We start from the raw sequence: 14,466 nt of genomic DNA, 5'->3' as shown, positions 1-14,466 counted from the left end.
CCACGCTGCTGGACGAGGTGGAGCCGCTGGACCTGGAGAGCTTGGCCGCCTGGCGGGACGAGGACGACTGCACCTGGTACTGAGCCCGCCCAGGGGACGGGGAGGAGCAGCGACCCCGCAGGCACCCGAGAGCCCCCACCGGGCCCTCGCGGAGGGGCCTAGCAGGTGCCCGGCGGGCACGGGCGAGGGCGCTGCGCCGAGGCAGGAAGCTGTTTGCTGATGGCTCGGATCGGTCCAGCTGGGGACTGGGGATGAACCGGTCCCCTCCATCTGCCTAGGGTTCTGCTTTTCGCTGATTATTGGGTCCCAGGCTCCTAGTTCATTGACTGCAAGATCCGTGTCGTCTTGTCCTGTCTCTGAGTCCTGCTCTTACCCCAACGTTTTGTGGCGGTGGTGTGTGTGTGTGTGTGACAAGAGTGATAGCGTTTGGCCCCTGTTTGAGTCTGTCACTCTTCTTCCCAAAGGTGGCTGAACAGGGCTTGCGTTTTGTCTCGTGGCGTCCGAAACCGCCTAGTGATGGATCTCTTTTTAGAGATTGGTTCTTGTCCTTAAGTTGTGCATTCGGATGCCCTCTTTCGTTGCATTTTCACTGATGATCATTTTTCCGGACTTGCTTTACATGTGTTAGCTTCACTGGTTCTGCAAACAAGAATGGTGTCAAAAATGGAGGCTTTTAAAAGGGAAATGGAGCGAGCAGGTTGAAAGCACTTTTAACTTAGGAACTAAGGAACTTGTTTTAATGTTTTTAAAATTAAACTGTGTATCGACGAAAAGTACAACCAGAGGAACTTTATTTTCTTATTTTTAGAAACTTTTAAAGTTGGTTAGTAGAATTTGGGGCTGGTAGCATTTATTCAGTTGAAATCTGATTAGCTGTGTCTACTTTCCATGAATGAGTAATTTTTGGAGCAGGTAGGTTATCTAATTCCTTTATTTGTCTTTCCTGCCACTTGCTGATGTTGTAATAATAGTCATTAAATATTCGATGACTGACTCCTCGCTTTTGTATGTTCGCCTTGGTCACTAGATGGAGTGTGTCTGAACAGATAAGGTGGAACTTGAGTTAATACAAGCGAACAGTCACCTCTATACAGCAGTGGTGTGTGTTATAGTCCTTTCATCTTAGGTCCTTTTATTCAGAACTTTTCCTATTTTTCCAAACTGGGCTTTCCTTACCTTGTGTTCCTGTCGCACGATTGTGCAGGAGGGAAATTGCAGATGGAGAACCGTACTGGTTTCCTTTTGGGAAATGCGGTTCCTTTTCCTTTACATCCTTGTGCACTATTTGGTTTGTTTAGAGAATTACGATAGAGAGAGGCATAATAAGCCTTTCAGAGGCATATTCATCGTCCCATCTTAATACTTTCTGGCAGCTGTGCAGGTATGTCATGTTGTCAAACAGCTCAGCACTTCTGGAAGTGTAAGCCATTCTTTAGGAGCTATGACCCTCCCCCTTTTCTTTCGAGCCCAAACTTTTGTCACCACGTTTTCAACCTGAAAATGGTACTGGGAAATACTCTCATGATGGTTCTTGGGTTTTCACTGGTAGCTATTAGCCCGGGGCCACTTTTTAATTATTTTAGCATGATTTAGTCATCCTTGGCTTTTTCTGATGATGATATACATGAATAGTGGAAGGATAGTTGTATTTTTGGTGAAGATACTTGACGTACCAGCATGTTTTTAACTTTTATTCTGATACTGTTAATTAGTAGGTTTATTTAGTTTGTTATGGTACATATATAGCTAATCTAATTTTTTATTCTCTTGAATGGACTTGTACCATAGTTATACAGCTTTGCTGATATCTAGGCTGTGCTATTTATCTTTTTTTCTAATACCATTTGACATAACTAATTTAAAAAAAACAATTTAATAAGATTCACAGATTTGCCTTTCATGTGGTTTAAAACAAATCTAAATTGAAGCAGGTTCTATTAATGTCATTCATCAAGAATACAGGTGAATAAATCAATGAATGTCTTGATGCTTTATAAATGTTTCCATAGACATGTGGCACGCTGTTTATAGAGCATCTTCTTCAAGACATAGGATTACATCCCAGGTGGAAAAACAAGGGGGGAATCATTAATTTAGTGACATGAACTTAAAAATTTTAAAGTTACTTAATGTACAGAAAATTTTTATCATAGCATTTTATGCATTAAATTCTTTTTATAATGCAGCACTTTGGCATATTGATGAAAAGGTAATGAACAGTGATTAATTTCTAAAGTTTAAACCACTTGTTAATGCTTGCAAATCACTCTAGTATACCTTCCTTTATTACTGCAGGCCATGTTTTTCCTGTCCTGTTATCTCACAATCCAGTGTTTTCCATTTGGGTTCCCTGATATGTTTGCAGGAGAGCAGGTTATTTTTATTTTATGCATATTAAGAAACAACTAAAATGGGTCTATAGCACCTAATTATTTTTAAACTATTTAAATTAGTAAATTAAGTAAAATGAGTAAAATTCGACTTCCTTGTCCCTAGTCCATTGCCATGACTTATAATCAATCCTTTTAACGTGTAAATTTTCAAAACAAAAATATAGTTATGCAAATCAACATATAAATACATGTAAGTCAGTTTTTTTTGTTTGTTTGTTTTTGTCTTTTTGAGACAGGGCTCACTATGTAGTTCAGGCTGGTCTTGAGCTCACTTTGTAGCCCAGGCTGGTCTCAAACTCACAATGATCCTCCTGCTTCAGCCTCTCGGAATGCTGGGATTACAGGCATGTGCCACCAAGCCTGGGATGGATCAAGTTTTTAGCACTGACTTTTCATGAGCATATCTTGGACATCTTTGTACATGTAACTCCATTCCTCCCTATTTCAACTGAATCAACTGAATCAGTGTTAAAGTAACAATATTAAGGAACAAGTTACTTTTCCTGTGTCAGCTGCAGTTGTCATGCATTTTAATGAAATCCTAATGGGTTAAGTAAGTATTGGTATTTGATAATTTATTTAGAACATTACTTACTAGTATGAAAATGTCATGTCTTCAGGAAAAAAAGTTACAAATATAGATTCGTCATTAAGTATTTTTGAAGTTCTTTTGTATCAGTGTATCTTTTCTATTATAATGAGAATATAATTATTTTATTGACAACTTGAACAAAATTTGGTTTAAAATTATGTGTACAAGTAAAATTATAAGAGAACCAATATTTGTGTGGTGATAGTTCCTTAGTTAATGAATGATCAAGGGGAGGGAGGGAACTTAAAAAGAACAAAGATGTGTTCTGTACATGTATCAGCTCCCCATGTTGAATGTAATCATTATGTATGTGATATTAATAAAAGTGTAAAAAAGAATGATCAAGTAGGTCTCTTAGGTCTTTTTCTTTAGAATTAGTTTATAGGTGGCACAGTATCTTTTAAAAAATTAAGAAGAGTGGCATGTGCTTTATTTTGAAAAACTTTGAAACTATTTTCTCATTTCTTTCAATACTTAAGTTAAATTTAAAGGTTTTAATTTTGCCTTAACACAACCTGGCTGTCAGTACAATGTTGCTGAGATTAAAATCACAGACAATTAAGGCTGACAAGAGTTCTAGATCCTTCACTCTTAAGTCCACTTACTGTGGCCCTATAGAAGTTCACATCTCATTGTACTGAGTCCGTAATTATCCTACCACTAATTTGACAGTGTATCTGTTCAGAATACCATAGGCTGGAAAGTGGAAGGGGAAACTCAGAAACAAAAAGCTCAAAAGGATTAACGTCTTGATGTATATGTGGGACATGGTGTAAGGGGGTGATTTTCCAGTCCTTATGGAAGGAATGGAAAGGATCTGTCTCAGTCTCAGTGTTAGCAGGCTGAGAAGCACCACACAGCACAAGCAAAGACTGGTAGGAAGGGGCAATGGGAGCCGTGAACAGCTTATTAGAGCTGTCACCTGATTCAGCTCCCTTATTTCAATGTTAAATGACAGAAGCTGTGAGGAGAGATGACTTAAGTGAGCTCTTCCAGTTGGCTACTGAACGAGCTCAGACTGCAGTCAGGTTGTGTACACAGATGCACAGGCATTCGCATTGGTAATTTTTCTCAAACTTTGCTGAGACACCCTAGTGTGTTATAGAGCCAGTGTAATGTATTTACCAGCATTTTTAAATGAAAGAGGTACACTAGGATGAAAAATTAAGTGCTTTGCATCTTACAATACTATACTTGTCTTAATTAAATTTGTTTCAGTTCTATCCGAGTTGTGGGCGAACCCAATTGAAATATTAAGTGCATTTGTGTGTTATGGTCAGATTTGAAAGATGAGTTTATACTGTTTTAAAGCACAGTGGATTTGGAGAAACAGGTTGGAAAAGCAGTTATCTGAGGGTAGTATAGCACCTTGGTTGTAAGTCAAGTCTTGCATACCTTGATCAAGAAGATGGACATTTTTCTACATAAGAAAATGCCAAGTTAAAAACATGCCAACCAATAGAAAGTACAGTCATATGAAGGAGCTTTATTTTGGTGGAGTGACAGTTCATAGAATAGTTAGACTTATATAAAGGGATTGTAGCAGAATTTAAAAATTGTTCAACTGGAAGGGACAAGAACAAATTTGTTAATTATACGAGAGAAAATTATGATATGTACAAATTAAGGGAAATTTAATGAGTGCGATATCTTCTGTGTGTAATACCAAGACCCTAGACAGCTGGCCAAAATCATTGCCAATTCTTCATCAAAGCTTTGAGCACCTTGTATTACACATATGGCATGGCTAAATTAGCCCACCTAAACTTTTTTGCATAATTGATTTTCAGTGAAAAGACCAGAGGGTGCTTCCCTTGCTGACAGTGCTAACTGAAAATGCACAATGTCTGCTAGAAGCAAATGGAGTTGACTGAAGCATCTGAAGATGTGTGTTTTATGTGAATAACCTTGAAGCAGTAGTGAGACACAGTGAAGTAGAAGTTTAGATCTGAGGGTGACGGGGCAGGAGTGGAGGGAAACTTTACTGTAGGAAAATGTTCAGTTTAGCAAATAGTACAATTGAGACTTCACCTCTCTTTTAAGCACTGGGTGTTGCTAAGTTTTACTTCCCAGTTTGATACCATCAGGAGCTAGCGAATCAATATTTGCTTACGTGAACAAAAGACTGGTTGATTGTACTTATCAGTGGTGGAGCTGAAAATGTGCTGTAACTGAGGGCTCTTAAAATTACTTGACTGAGAATACTCACATAATAACTTTGGTGACAGGAATGCCGGATTGTTTTTGTTTTGTTTTTGCGCTATCATTTGTTTTGTATTATGTGCAAAAGGATGATGTTAGAGCCATATTATATATACATATTTAATAATACATAATATATAGGTAATATTCACATATATATAAATAATTGAGAGTGTTTTTCTTAGGAAGTTGTAATACTTGATCTGAAACAGTCAGGGTTATGGTGATTTTGCAATAATTTTGATCTCCCAGTGTTACCATCAGGGGTCTAGAATATGAAATATGTAAAAAAGGACTTCTTTGAGAAGGATAATAGTTTCTAGGTGCATGTTTTTGAACTTTTTGAAGAAAAGTTAAAGAAAATTAGTGTGAGACATTTCAGGGTTTTCTAATACAGGTATTGGAAGAATTCTGAAATTTTAAGTTAAAAATTTCCAACTATTCTTGCCAGATTTCAGTTCACCACTAATGAGACTACTTATGTGGAAAAAATAGTTTGTAAGGCCAGGAGGTCTGCTGGACTACTAATGGCAAAAATAGAATATTGTAGGTACTGGTATTGTAATGACAATTGAAGTGATTTTTATGACTTTTTAAGAGGTTAAAACCTTTTAAGAGAAATCCAGGTTTTATCTTGCCTCTCTTATATTGGAAATAAATTCTGCTCAAGAAGTTTGCAGCTAAATGATTTCTATAACTAAGAACCTTTTGTTTATCTAAGTCTAGCTCAAGGTGTTGTCATAAAAATAGTAGGGTCAAAGCTTTCGTAGGTACATTGCTTGGAGACTGACTCAATGATTATATCAGCTTTTATGCCATAAATATGTGCAGTGCTTCTTCAGTTATATCAAACTAATATAAGAAATGGTATGTAAGTATTTCAAAAAGTCAATCTTTGACAAAGTTTATTTTAGAAGGCAGCAATTCTGTTCCTTCCTGTCTCCAAGTCCTTCATGTAGAAATTGCTTTATCTTATGTTAGTTGTTTCTTTTGTTGTTTATTTCTAAGTAGTCTTTGTACTTTTTCAGTCTTAGCCATCTGTGGACTTGTCATGGGAAATGAAGACTTTAGGTCTCTTCCTTCACACTGAACTACTATCTCTTTTCTCATATGTCTTTTACAATTTTCCTTTTCAACCATACAAATGTATCATGTTTATAACTGTTATTTGCCAAGTTCTGTGAATTTTACATCACATCTGTTTTTTCAAATCTCTGTTTCTCCTCCCTACCCACTTTTTAAAATTTCCTTATCACAGATTATTTGCCAGGAAACCACACAATTCCTCAGTAAAGTCCTACACATTTGATAATCTTTATTCCTGTTATCAAAAATTTTGTAATGTTGTCCCTTTGGAAACTGTTAATCCCATTGTTTCGGTCTTTACTATTTGCTCCCTAGCCTGGATATACAGTGCTGATGTCATGGGAGTTCCTTTAGCTTCTTGAGTGTGTTGGCTTCCCTATTTATTAAATCTTTTATTTTCATGTTTAATTTATTTTAGCTTTCTAAGAAAGGGGACATGCATGAAAGGTACTCTTTGAGATTCTATATATTTGAAAATGTTTTTATGCCCACATCAGTTTCATAGTTGGCCTGGGTATAAAAATCTAAATGAGTCATTTCCACTTGGAGGTATTTTTCTATTTTCTATCAGCCTCTATTATGCTCCACTGAAATACATTGTAATTTGGATATCTAGTCCTTTGTGACTTTTTCTTCAGCTTTCTTTATTCATAACATTATAATATGTTTTGATATGGTTTTTTCTGTTCACCTGTTAAACTGGACATTTGAGGGTGCCTTCACTCTGCAATCCCATGGCTGGCCTTCAACTCTGGGGAATTTTTAAAAAATGCCCTGTTTCCCTCTCTGCTTCCTTTCCCTTTGTCTTTAGAACTTGTATCAGTCAGATGTAAATCTGCCCGGTGTAGTAATTTGATTGTGTCTTCTCTCATTGTTATTTTTTTTCTTTATTCTACTTTTAGGAGACTTTTTTAACTTCCTACTGTAAACTCTTTTATTGATTATTTTGCCTCACTATGCTACAATAGTTTCATTTTCCACGAATGAGGAAACTGTTTCTTTTTTAATATCCTGGGTATTTTTTTTAGTTTTAATCTTTTGTGAATGAAGCATTTTCTCTTAGATGGTTTTAATTATAGTTGTCTTGGTATTTTCATCTATTCCTTACATTTGTTTTCTCCATGGTTCTTTTTTCTTCGGGAAGAAAGAAAGGTCTTGGCCTTTTTATGTAATAAGAGTATTACAAATAATAGGTGTCTTTGTTTGTCTTTTGATAACCAAAGGAGGTACTGAGGTTGAGGTAAAGCTCTGCGGGGGTATAACTCTGGGCCAGTTTACTAATGATTGGGAGGGTAGACAGTCCAAGTTTCATTATTTCTAGGTCCTTTCTGGTTTTGTCTTTTTCTACAGACATAAACCTATACTCCTGGGAGACATACGCAATGCAGTCTATTCTAGGAATGTAAAGAGAAAAATGAAGTTAGGGTTCTAAGCAGTCAGTGTGAGGACTTGGATTTAGTCTCTAGCTCGGTAGGTACCTCATTCTACCTTTGGTTACATTTGATGTGCTTGAAGTGAGGGCTTCTCTGGGCCAACCTAGTCAGAAAGTAACTCTCTGGTCTTAGGTTGTGGTAGAGATGGGGTGGTGCCACTGGTTTCCTGCAGTGTCAGAGGGGACCCAGGACTGTCCTTGTTCCTAGTGAGACTTTTAACTGAATTCCCTGCTTTCAGTGCCATGATCATCTCCTGTCCTATTAAATACAGGATGGGGTGAGCTGTAGCACCAAAGAGCAGGGACAGATGAAAGAGAAAAGTATCCTTAAATGAATGTGACACACACGGTCACTTAGCAGCTGAGGGTTCCTGTCGGGAGTAGACACAGCTTTTGAGTGTGCTGTGAGGCTGTGTGGTCAAATGAAAGAACTGTATCACACAGGTCCTAAGAGATTAAGGATATCTTCCTGTACAGTTCCCCCACAAACCAGAATCAAAATGGATGTCAGAAACAGTTGGTGGGAGTATCTGAAATCCACAGATAATCTGGTTGGTGAGGTTTCCCAGCAGCAAATATCACAGTTGTCTTGTAGGATGTCAGGGGTCACAGGCAGAACACCGTATCAGGCTGTAGCTTCAGGTGGCAGCCCAGAGGGTTTGGGGAACAATAAACAAAGGCTCAAAGATGTGTATTTGTGTGTAATAAACAGCAAGGAAAACTGGCTAACTTCAGTCTAGAGATAAGAAAGCCTCACAGTCGACCAGCGACCACCTACTTCTCCTCGCCAGGGCTGAGGCACTGTAATTCTCTTCATGTGTATAGCAGATGGCAGCTCTGAGCCTCATCTTAAAAACCCTGAGGGATAAGAAGTACTCCGTCCCCTGCGACCTTTTAAAAAATGTTATTGAAGTATAGAGATGTATAAACTGCTGCACATATTTAAAATGTCTGATTTGATATACTTTGACATGAATATATCCATAAAACCGTCACACTGATGAAGAACGTGAACGGTGAGGTTTCCTAGTGGCTTGTGTTTCCTCCTTTCTAATCCTGCCTACCTCCAGGCAAACATGGCTCTATTTTTCGTCAGTATGCATGAGTTTGCTTTCTCCATAGTTTGTATCAGTGGAATTGTATAGTATGTACTCTCTTTCATTTGTTTATTTAGGTCTGGCTTTGGAAGTTCATCTGTGTGGTTCACTGAAGTTCATCAGTATTTCATTCCCTTTAACTGTCACAGCTATTAGATTGCCGGGGTAGAACTATGGTTTGTTTAGACATTCATCTTTTGATGGGCATTTGGGTTGTTTTCAGCTTTTGGTTTTTATAAACAAAACTGCTATGGACATTTGTGTGCAGATCCTTATACGTACACATGGTCTCATTTCTCTTGGTCTCATTTTCTCACAGACGTGAATAGGTATGTGTTAACCTTGTAAGATACTGCCAAACTCCTTTCCAAAGTGGTTTTTCCATTTTAAGTTTCCACTAGCAGTGGAGATTTCAGTTGTACCCCACGTTCATCAGCACTTGGCTAGCCAGTCTTTTTAAAATATTAACCATTCTAATACGTGGGTGACAGTGTCCTGTTACGGTTTTAGTTTGCACTTCTTTAATCATTTCTTTATATCCTGTTTGTCACTGTCAGCCCTTCTTTGATGAAGTATCTACTCCGTTGTTTTTGCCCATTTTAAAATTAGATTGCTTGTTACTGAGCTTGCTGAGTTTCTTTATAGAAATTCTACATAAAAATTATGTGCCAGATATTATTTGCAAACATTCTTCCCAATTCATGGCTTGTCTTTTTCTTAGCAGTGTATTTCAAAGAGCCATTTTATTTTTTGTAAAGTCCAGCTAATAATTTCTTTTCTTATGGATCGTGTCTTTAGTCGTATAAATTATACCTAAGAAGTTTTTGCCAAAAGAATGGCACAAAGATTTTCACTTGTGGTTTCTAACAGAAGTTTTACAGCCTGAGGTTTGTCTCTGAGCATTCTGAGTTAATTTTGGATGTTTTGTGAAGTAAGGCTCAAAGTTCACTTTTTTGTATATGGATATCCATTTTCTTTTAGCACCATTTATCCAAAAGACTGTCCTGTCTTCAACTGAATGCTCTTTGTACTATGTTAAAAGTCTATATTCTACATGTGATTCTGTTTCTGACTCATCTGTTTTTTCTATTAATCTCTTTATCTTTGTGCCATATTGAACTGTCCTTAGTAGTACTCAGTCAGTGACAGCTCTCCAATTTTGTTTTTAAATCATAGTTTGATTATTGTAGAATCTTTGCATTACCATATAAATTCCAGAATCAACTTTTATGTAAGATATACTTAAAAGCCTACTGGGATGTTGATTGAGAGTTTGTTAATTATACAGATCAATTTAAGGAGAACTGACACATTAACAGCATTTAGTCTCTGATCCATAAACCTGGTATTATATCCCTTCATTTTTGTCTTCTTTCATGTACCTCAGGATACTTTGTAGTTTTCAGTGTACAAATCTTGTATGTCTTTTTTCAGATTTATCATTAGGTGTCTTAGGGGGTTGTAAGCTATTGTAAACAGAAAGTAAAAATGTAAAAATATCAATTGTTTCAAATAATTATAATAATAACTAATAATTATATAACTAATTTCCCTGTCATAATCTAATATACTAGAATATTGCTACTAAAGTAAATGAGTTTTAATATCTTTTTTTACAGGTTTCTCTGATTTTTTGCACAGGCAATCATGTCATCTGTGTATCAAAATAGGTTTACTTCTTTCCAGCCTACATGCTTTTATTTACTGTTTGAGTACACCGAGTGAAACCTCTGTAGAGTGTTGAATAGAGGTGACTAGCACCAGTATCTGTATTTTTTTTATTACCAGAAAGTGTTCAGTCTTTCACTATTCACTGTGTGTTTTGGTAACATCTTTAACTGGATTGAGAAGTTTTCTTTCTGTTTCCAACTTACTGGGAATTTTTATTAGAAATTGACGTCAGGTGCCTTTTTTCTTTCCTACTGAGGTTATCATGACTTTTCCACTTTAGTTAATATGTGGTATTAAGTCAAACTTTACATCTGGGATAAACCCCACTTGGTATTGAAGAAGTATCTTCATTAGCATTGTCGGATTCAACTTGCTAAAATATTTAGACTTTTTGCATCTGCCCATGAGTGATATTGGTCTCCAGTGTTTTTTTCTTTCTCTTTTTCTTTGTATACCCTCTGTGTCTGACTATGGTATCAGTGTAATACCGGCCTCATAGAATGTGTAGCGAGGTATTCTCTCCTCTTTTTTTTTAATTTGTTTTGGAAGAGTTTGTGAAGAATTGACATTTCCTTTAAATGTTTGGAGAAATGCAGCAGTAAGCCTTCCATGTTTGGGCTTTTCTTTGTAGATAGTTTTTTTGTCTTTTTATTTTTTAGTTTTTAATTTTTTAATCGACAGAAGTATCTGTACTTCCAGTGCATTTTCTATAAGCAGCATATAATTGGGCCTTTTGTGACACCTGTAAACACAAGGAAAAGTTTTCCCACAAGCCCATCAGGTGTTCTCCCCTCAGTTTTTATTGGCAAGGTTTGTATCCAGGACCCTGAACCAGTGAGTGGGCAAAGGGGAAGAATGGAATTACCCTGACGGACATAGACCCGGTTATTTCAAGACGTGGCCTATAGCGCTAGTACTATCAATATCATCTGAGAGTTTGTTAGAAATTCCTATCTTCTAACCCTATTCCAAACCTACCAAAACAAAAACCTGGGTGTAGAGTATGGTCTAGCAATTTGTGTCTGAAGTACCAAGGATTGACAACAGCTACCCTAGACCAGCCCTTACTCGGACTAGGAAGAGGTACCAACTATCGGCAGAGCAGGAGTGTGTTAGCAAGGAGAGGTGGAAGGATTGTGACTCACGTGTGCCATAGTAGGGCAGAGGTGGGACCCAGGAACATGCAGTTGTAATTAATATACTTCTAATGGAGATAGGGTTGTGGACTTCTAATGATGGAGACCAAATTAAGGAAAGAATGATATATTGCAGTTACTATTAAATTAGTAGAGATATGTTTTAGAGTCTTCCACAGAGTCAACAAACTGCCCCCAGAGCAACATCAGGCCTGTTGCTTGCTTTCTATGGCTGGAAAGACAGGTTTTTGCATTTTGATATGATGGAAAAGTTTAATATGAAAAGAAGCTATTTACTCTTCACGGTGTATAAGTAAAGTGCATAGGAACACAGCCGTGCCTATTTGTTAATTTACACATTGCCTATGATGCTGTTGAACTGGAGTGACAGTTATGACAGTGATGTTTCCCCACTCCTAATCTTTAAGAGTAAGTTCCCAAAAAATAGTGCAGTTCCAAGTATCTTGAATAATTAGTAAATTACTCTAACAGGTAGATGTCCTGTCTAGAATAGCACAAGTATAAATAGTGAAATTTCTTACTTCAAGAGTATGTGCTCATTCAAATTATGGTGACTTTGAAAGAGTATTTAGTGAGATTAGTAATTAAAATAAGCTTACGTATGGTAAGGTTGAATACTAGAGAGAGCAGTTGTGAGCAGGTGATTTTTCCTCCCTGTCTTGGCTAACTGCTGGCTGGCCTTCACACTTTTTATTTAATCCTGTCACTGAAGATATTTTTAAGTTTACCTTAGCATAGTACAGTAAGTCAGTGATAGAGAACCTGCCAGGTGTTGGAACTTACAGTACCTCCGGGTGTTTTTTTTTTTAATATTCCTCATTACTATGTAGTATTGTAGATGGTAAAAGTGATCTTGGCCAAAACCATCTCTTAAGGCTGTTTCTTTGGCTTTTATGAAAAAGCTTTTACTAAGTTTAGTGTAGATTTGAGATGGTAGAAATTTACTTAAGGGTTCAGAGAATTAATGAAGAGCTGACTTGTGTTTTGGTTTATTTTAAAAAAGAACAACACCTGTTTGCTTTGTTGCTCACGTGATGTGCTCATCCATTAGTCCAAATTCAGATGAGATTCTGCTGTGGAAAAGAGAGATGAAGGTGTTCCATTTCTAGACATATGAAGGAAGGTCATGAGAGCCTCAGGATGCCCATTCTGACTTTGAAACACAGTTAAAGGGGGAATTTTTAGATTTTCTTTTGAAGTAGTTCTCACTAAGCTTAGAAAAGTGTTACATTCTATTTGGGGATATCTGCCTGTTAAAATGACTTTTGGTACTTTGAGATATTCAAACTTGAGTTCTGTCTCTATAGAAACTGTTGAACGCATGTTGTTTTTCCCAGAAGAGAGGTTCTCTCTCTATAGCTGTATCATACCTATAATGTAGATTTCTTTTTTTAAGGTTGTACGTTGGCTCTTCAAAGACATTCACCTCATCAGAGAAATCCCTGAGTCCTTTGCAGTGGTGTAGACACGTCCTAGATAACCCGACTCCTGAGATGGAAGCAGCCAGACGTTCCCTGTGCTTTAGACTGGAGCAAGGTATTGTAACCGTGTGCCTTTGCATTCTCCAACTTTTGCCACTCTCAGCTCTGCGTTTGTTGCTGATGTTGGAATGGACACTTTGGGTGGAAAAACCGTAGCCTGAGGTGCAGATGTCTCCTGCAGGTCCTTTCACATGTCCCGCACATCAGACTGTCAATATAGACTGTGTTTAGTTTTGTGCTTGGTTTTAATTCAGATTTTTAGCTTATTTTAGCTTGTGACATAACATAGGAACCCATTTTTTTCTTTCTTTTTGCAAATATGTCATTAAATTAAATGGCTCAATCTTCAATATTCTAAAGTTACTAACCTGAATATTGGCCTTATTGAGCTCCTTCAGTAATTCACTGGATGTATAACTGGAAGTCCTAACTTTAATAAACTAGGAAATAATCATTGTATTGTATATTATATTAGTTAATTTATGGAGCCCTACAGAAGTTTAAAGAGAAAAGACAGTTGTGAAAGGAAAAGCAGTAAAAGGAATGAATAGTACTCATCTCCTTACTATGCTGGTACAGCAGATAGTTACAACCGTGATTGCTTAGGCTTTTGGCTTGTCTCTTAACCTCTTGGCACATTTTGTTGTCTAGGAACAGTGTCCATTACACTGTCTACCTGTATCCAAGTTGCACATGAACTTGAAAGTACAGATTCCTGCCCTTTCCAGATGAAAAAAATCTAAGTGTCTGAGAGTAGGACCAAGGGAATCCACACTGACAGGTTACTAGTGTGATTCTTACAGACAGTGTGCATTGACAAAGGTGCTGCTGAAGCTCGTCAAGGAAACTGAATAGCTGTGAAATCTTTAAACATAAAACAAAATATGGGTGATGTTTCCTGAACTCTTAACTCTGTGACAGTCATTACTTGACATATTCATCTTATTCAGCCTAACTACATTCACGGGAAGTAGGTAATATGCTCACCTGAAAGAGTTGAAGAGAGTGAAATCTAGAGGTGTTCAGAGGATTGCAAGACCAACGTGATGCCTGGGGGCAGAGAGCCAGAATCTCCCAGTCACCAGAGATCCTTTTGTTAGCCAGTATTCTGTACTGCCACACTGACACTATTGTAGGTAAATATCAACAGAAATATGCTTTAAATATTTGGAGAAGGTGAAGCTAAAAGAGTATGTTTTATAAAAATGGTATCTAAAGTGAAAAAACTGATTTAATAATAGCACTCTGAAGACTAGTATAGGGGCGGGGCTGGGGATTTAGCTCAGTGGCAAAAGTGCCTGCCTGGCAAGCACAAGGTCGTGAGTTCGGTTCCTGGTACCGGAGAAAAACCAAAA

At 37.3% G+C, this 14,466-nt stretch overlaps 1 protein-coding gene across 2 annotated transcripts in view; it reads left to right on the top strand.

Annotated features, from left to right (window-relative positions):
• The window catches only part of Slain1 (SLAIN motif family, member 1), a gene marked incomplete at its 5' end in the record, with an annotated part of 57,121 nt that continues 42,655 nt past the window's right edge, over positions 1 to 14,466 (top strand). For both annotated transcript variants that reach the window (XM_005374151.2, XM_005374150.2), the window contains 2 exon segments: positions 1 to 76; positions 13,027 to 13,166. In XM_005374151.2, the coding sequence (XP_005374208.1) occupies positions 13,124 to 13,166 (43 nt within the window).

Source organism: Chinchilla lanigera, unplaced genomic scaffold, assembly GCF_000276665.1.
Source record: "Chinchilla lanigera isolate Chin_1 unplaced genomic scaffold, ChiLan1.0 scaffold00003, whole genome shotgun sequence".
NCBI lineage: Eukaryota > Metazoa > Chordata > Mammalia > Rodentia > Chinchillidae > Chinchilla > Chinchilla lanigera.
Note: the sequence above shows the minus strand (reverse complement) of the source record. Positions and strands in the feature narration are given on the sequence as shown.